Source organism: Cebus imitator, unplaced genomic scaffold (genome assembly GCF_001604975.1).
Source record: "Cebus imitator isolate Cc_AM_T3 unplaced genomic scaffold, Cebus_imitator-1.0 Scaffold61, whole genome shotgun sequence".
NCBI lineage: Eukaryota > Metazoa > Chordata > Mammalia > Primates > Cebidae > Cebus > Cebus imitator.
This window is the reverse complement of record NW_016107376.1, coordinates 4,911,631-4,917,630: the sequence shown is the minus strand read 5'-3', so window position 1 is coordinate 4,917,630 and position 6,000 is coordinate 4,911,631. Positions and strand designations below refer to the sequence as shown.

Genomic DNA, 6,000 nt, shown 5'->3' with positions numbered 1-6,000 from the left:
AAAAAAAAAAAAAGACAAAATCATGTCAGAGCTACATTCTTGTCATTCATAACAAGATTGGCTATGACAAAAATCTAAAAAATATTGTGAGGACCAATCATCAAAGGGAATTTATAATATTACGTTTTTTTTTCTTTTCTTTTTTTCTTTTTCTGATACAGAGTCTCACACTGTCACCCAGGCTGGAGTGCACTGGTGCGATCTCAGGTCACTGCAACCTCTGCCTCCCTGGTTCCAGGGATTCTCCTGCCTCAGCCTCCTGAATAGCTGGGATTACAAGTGCCCACCACCATGCCCTGCTAATTTTTGTATTTTTAGTAGAGACAGAGACTAACACCATGTTGGTCGGGCTGGTCTTGAATTCCTGACCTCAAGTGATACACCCACCTCTGCCTCCCAAAGTGCTGGGAATATAGTCCTGAGCTGCTGTGCCTGGCCTTATGTATTTTATTATACAGATTATGTATTCCGTTTGTAAGTTGTGTCCTATATATCCTTTATCAGGGACATTTATAATTTAAGTGCATTCATTTAAAGAGAGCTGGCTGTTTAAGCCATGCACCACTGTTTCTAGCTAAGCGACCTCAGTTAACCACTAAGCCTCAACTTAAGCCTAAAACAAATAAGAATAAACATTCCTTCCTTGATTTTGAGACTTGAATGCTATGATTGTTTCCAAAGCTTTGTTTACAGGTAGAGATTCCAGGAGCCTCAGCCCTCTTCTCCCCACTCACCTCACCTGGGGACAGAGCCAGTGGCAGATTCACCCCTGTGCACTCCCACCCCTACTTTCCCAGAATGGCCCTGGGGAGCTGTGTGTCAGGACTAAACTGTCACAGGTAGGGAAATCTCACCACTAGGGGGCAGGAGCAAGATGCCTTTGACGGCTGAGGTCCTTCAGACCTTGTAACTGATTTGGAATACTATGTTCACCCTCCCATCATCCAAGGGGAGAGAAGATGAATGTGTAAAGTCTGCAGCCACGGTGCTACATCCAGAGATTTCCACTCCAGTGATCAGCGCTGGCACCCTGAGAAAATGAGAACCCCTGAGCCCCAGTTTGGACAACGGTTAAAATGCAATAAAAATCTTCAGTGGACCCAGTTCTCCTTTTGCAAACCTACCTGCTTGTCGTCCTAGGCACACGGCATGTTGTGACTGATGCTGGCTGCTTAATACATTGGGGCCATCCAGGTGAGCCTCACCTAATCAGAAGTTAGCAAAGCAGCCTTCTCCACCCCCATCTTCCTGCCAGATCTCTCAGGATCAGCACTTACAGTTAATGTGCTACCTCACTTTCCCAGGTAACATGCATTAAACGAGGCTCTTCTCTGAAACTGATGTTTTAAGGAGGTGATTCCATTGGCAGCAACCTTAAAGCAAAGGACTGGGGTCAGTGACAGCAGAGAGGTCTTCCAGCACTTCCTCCATCACCCCTCCTCACCGAGGTCTGGCCCTGGACTTCCCTGGAGGGGCAACTTCCTTTTTCTTTTCAGGGGCGGTGACCAATGCCTTCTCCCTGCAGTCTCAGCCAAGCCTGCAAGGATGCCCCTGCCACCTGCTGGTGGGATGTCCACTCCTGAGCAAAGGATGCCTCATTCCTTAGCCCCCCAGGCTCCCATCTGGTTAGCTGTCCCACTGTCAAGGATCTTCTCAACAATTTTTCCCCTTAAAGGCCAAATATTCGACATCACCACCTAAAGAATGAAAATAATTAAAACCACCATGATTAGTGTTCTGCCTGCGTGGAATTCACAAATACTGATTTTGTTGACTGTAAACATAGGTGGCTTAATTTATTTCAGCTAGTCTATGTCCCAACACCTCCATTAATGGTTTTACTTTGATGAATAGTTTTACACATCTGAGAGGATTCTGGTCATTCTAACGATATCTTCTTGAAGCTCTTCCAAGATGGATCAATACTAACCATAAAACATCAGATTCTTGGAAAGTGCAGACATCCCTCTTTACCTGAAACAAAGCAAAATGTTATTTGGTGCTCTTGAACAAAACTAAAGACAAAGGTGGAGTTTTATAGATTTTAACCCTAGAGGAAATTCCTAGGTGTGTAGGTTGTGGGTCTTTTTTTTTTTTTTTTTTTTTTGAGACAGTTTCGCTCTGTCTCCCAGGCTGGACCTGATCTCGGCTCACTGCAACCTCCACCTCCTGGGTTCAAGTGATTCTCCTGCCTCAGCCTCTGTGTAGCTGAGATTACAGGTGCCCACCACCACGCCCAGCTAGTGGTGGGTCTTTAAATGCAAGTCTGACAACTGCATTTCAGACTGCCACCAAGAAAACAATGACAAAGACTGTTTTATTTTTGTGTGTGTGTTTTTTTTTTTGAAACAGTATCTGCTCTCTCACTCAGACTGGAGTGCAGTGGTGTGATCATGGCCACTGCAGCCTCCACCTCCTGGGCTTAAGTGATCCTCCCACCTCAGCCTCTCAAGTAGCGAGGACTACAGGCATGAGCCACTGTGGCCAGCTAATTAAAAAAAAATTAGACACGGGGTCTCAAATCCTGAGCTCAAGTGAGCCTCCCGCTTAGGCCTCCCAAAGTGCTGGGATTACAGGTGTGATTCACCATGCTCGACCTGATAGTCTTAATAACAAATTTGAAACATAATGGCTGAGAATGAATTCAAATGACCACAAAGACAGTTTTCCTTTTCTTCTGAGTTTATTTTGAATTTTCATTTTTGGATAACCAAGCAGCTCTTTAAGAAGAATGCACAGAAGAGTCATTCTGGCACTTTTGGATAGTACATAAGATTTTTTTTTAATTTTTTTTTTTTAATAGTCACATTCAGCCCACTTGCTCAATCCAGACTCCCACGTTGGGTGAGCAAGATCAGCCCATAGGATTCCAGAGTTAATACGTAACCGTATATACAAACAGCCATAAAACCATGACGGTGCCACAGGGATGGAGCAGTGAAGGGCATCTCCAAAGTGCCCTCTAGTCTATCTCCGCTAAACAGAACCCACGTTACCCATGATAACTAGAGAGCACACTGTGTTGAAATGAGGATGCTGGCCCCAAATGGCACTTGGCAGCATGCAGTTTAAAGAAAAAGGGACATCCTTTATTAACTTTATAAAATTCAGGCAGTTCCATTAAAGGGGTTAAGAAAACCAACAACAACAAAAAGTGAGGGACTGTCTGTCGTCACTGTAAAAAAGGCACTTGGAGTTAATGGGACCGGGACTGGAGGACTCTTAGCTGATACAAATTTCAGTATGATTTCATTAAAAGGCTTGGATGTTAAGAGAGGACACTCAGCAGTTCCTGAAGGGAGACACTGAAATGAACCGCGGAGAGGCGGAACAGATGAACACAAAGGAATCAAGTCTTTACAACCAAACTGCATTTAGGCGACAAAAAAAAAGGCAAACCCCCAAACGCAACCTAACCAAAGCGGAGTCGAAGCAAAATCAGACAACGAAGCAGCGGTGCATAGCTTTCCTTTGAGAGAACGCATACCTTGAGACACTGCGTGCCAACCTAAGTTCGCAATGACAGCTTCACAGTAGGATCATTGGGATAAAAACGGATTCAAGCGATGCAAAAAGAGTTTCATCTGTTCCCAGAATCGGAGGGAGAACTGAGGTGATCGTGAGAGTGTAGTGACCTCACGTGCGGCTTCTCAATGTCCCCGGTGGTGGATACGTCAAGTCCCCCGAAGGACATTCGGACACATGTTTAGCCACCTCCCAGCAGGGGCGACATCCGCCAAAGTCATCCTTTATTCCGAGCAATAACTTTAATTTCTTTCGAACATTTACATAGCAAACGGTAATGCAGTCAACGTCCACGTCCGTCCCACGGCGGGGCTGCCGTTCCGTCTCCTCCACGAACAGGTACGCGCTTCCATGAGAAAGGATATTTGGCAATTTTATATTCCAGTCAGGGGGCTCTGCGATAGCTCATTTGATGTTAAACGCCATCAGGGGCCTCTCCTCCCGTTTCTGCCAGGGGCTTTTCTTGTCTTCTCCTTGGTCATCGTCATCATCGTCTTCTTCTTCCTCGTGGGCAGATCTTCTCTGGTGGGGGCTGGCTGCTGGCCCCGGGGGGGCGTCCACAGTCCGTTTGGTCGTCTCTTCCTGCAGGCTGGGCAGCTGGCCGCCACTTCTCCGACTCGACCCCTCCAACAAGCAACGCAGGGCACTGTCCTCAGGGGTACAGACCGTGGTCCCACACTCGCTGCCACTCTGCTCCACGTCGTCCAGGTACACGAGCTGCGTGTAGGCCGTGCTGTCTGGGGCCCGCGGCTCCTTCTGCTGGTGCTCCTGGACGGGCGGGTAGTTCTGCTGCAGAGACAAAGCATCTCCCCTTCCCTTCCGGGATGATTTTGGTTCATTCATATCTACGCCAGAGTCCAAGCTGGCATCATTACTTCCGTTCCTTCCAGCTCTTTGGAGATCAATGTACGAATGTCTAACGTGAGCGTTGGATCTGCCATCCAAGGAGACGAACCACGCCCGGGGGTGCGGAAGCGGCTTCCCACCCCCAAGCTCCATCAGCGCCTTTTCCGTCAGGAGCTGCACCTCACTGTTCATCTGAGCCAAAGCCGCATCGTTCAGAGAAGCTGGGATGGAGAGGGACTCTGACATGGATGCGTTTTGAGGGCTCCACTCGCGGGTACCCGCGTCCTGCAGGTGCTGCTGAGAAATGGCCTGGGAAGACAGGGGCTGGGGCTGGATCTGCGAGGACGGGTGTGGGAAGATTCCGGCGTGGGGGTTGGACAGCTCGGCCTGGAGTCTTTCTATTTCAAGCTGCTGATCAGCCGGGACGACCAGAGGCTGGCTGACATAGGAGTGGTCCCCGGGGAGTTTCATATAATGAGCCGGGATGACCAAGGCGGGCAGCACTTTCCTGTAGACGCTGTCATTGACCTGGTCGACAGAGCTGCAGCAGATCAACTGGCCAGGCCGTGGGAAGGACGTGGGTCTCTCGAGGTGATCTACGGATCGCGACATCATACATTCAGTGGGTCTGCGGTCCAGCAGCTGTTCTTTCTCAGGAGATGAAGGTGCGGGATACAGATGGTCCTGAATGGTGAGTTTGCTTCCCGTGGAGGCCGGACCTTCTCTGTCCTGCTTTTCAAATAAAGGCTGTGAGAGTACGGTGTTGTAACTAGCCCTGTAGTCATTGTTGCCCGGGGACTCGTAGCCTTCTCTTTCTATAGATTTTCTTGACTTTAAGGGAAAAACCTCCACTGACTTATGGTAGTCTTTCCCCAGCGTCCCACTTGGTGTGAGGTTATCAAAGGAGATCTGGCTTTTATCTTCTTCCTTGCAAGAGAGGAGCTCCTCCCGGGAGCTAAATTCCTGGGAGGTGCTGTAGGAGAGCTTCAGCATGGGGGTGTGCAGGTCCCCCTCGCCGCCTGGAGACAGCATTTCCAAATGGACCCCACTCACCAGCTCCTTTGTGCCTGGGGCCTCGGGGCGGCTGTGGCTGGTGACGGACAGCGGGCCAGGGAATTCCGACGCTCGGCGTGAAAACAGCAAGTTGATGTGTGACATGGACGTGGACTGGTCTCTTTTGGAACTCTCCAGTGCTGCAGGGAGCTGCAGTTTTCTGTGGTGCTGACGAGGTTTCAAGCACTTCCTCCTGTGACCAGAGACACAATCCAAACCCAGAGATTAGTGATTCTCACAACGGAAAAGTTTCAAGTTTCAGGTAAAATCCTAATCCTCAATTTCCACAGGGAGAAACAAGACAAAACAAGTCATCAGCAGCCAGAAGCCTTCTCACCCCACACCCTATTCTTTTTTTCTTTTTTTTGAGACAGTGTCTTGCTCTGTCACCCAGGTTGGAGTGCAGTGGTATGATCAGAGCCCACTACAGCCTCAACCTCCTGGTCTCAAGTGATCCTCCCACCTCAGCCTCCCGAGTAGCTGGGACCACAGGCACACGCCATCATGCCCAGCTAATTTTTGATGTTTTAGTTTTCGTAGAGATGGGGTCTCCCTGTGTTGCCAGGTCGATCTTAA

The 6,000-nt window shown here is 48.8% G+C and overlaps 1 protein-coding gene and 1 pseudogene across 2 annotated transcripts in view; both read right to left on the bottom strand.

The window, feature by feature from the left end:
• LOC108305183 overlaps nucleotides 1–3,694 on the bottom strand; it is a 40,667-nt pseudogene extending 36,973 nt beyond the window's left edge.
• The window catches only part of FAM171A1 (family with sequence similarity 171 member A1), a 151,000-nt gene continuing 147,662 nt past the window's right edge, over nucleotides 2,663–6,000 (bottom strand). Inside the window, exons 8-9 of one of the 2 annotated variants that reach the window (XM_017529795.2) lie at nucleotides 5,425–5,617; nucleotides 2,663–5,100 (exon numbers count right to left, since the gene is read on the bottom strand). In XM_017529795.2, coding sequence (XP_017385284.1) covers nucleotides 3,931–5,100; nucleotides 5,425–5,617 — 1,363 coding nt within the window. In that variant the 3' untranslated portion in view covers nucleotides 2,663–3,930. Of the gene's footprint in view, nucleotides 5,618–6,000 lie in introns of both variants that reach the window. The other variant, XM_017529794.2, reaches the window with a different exon arrangement.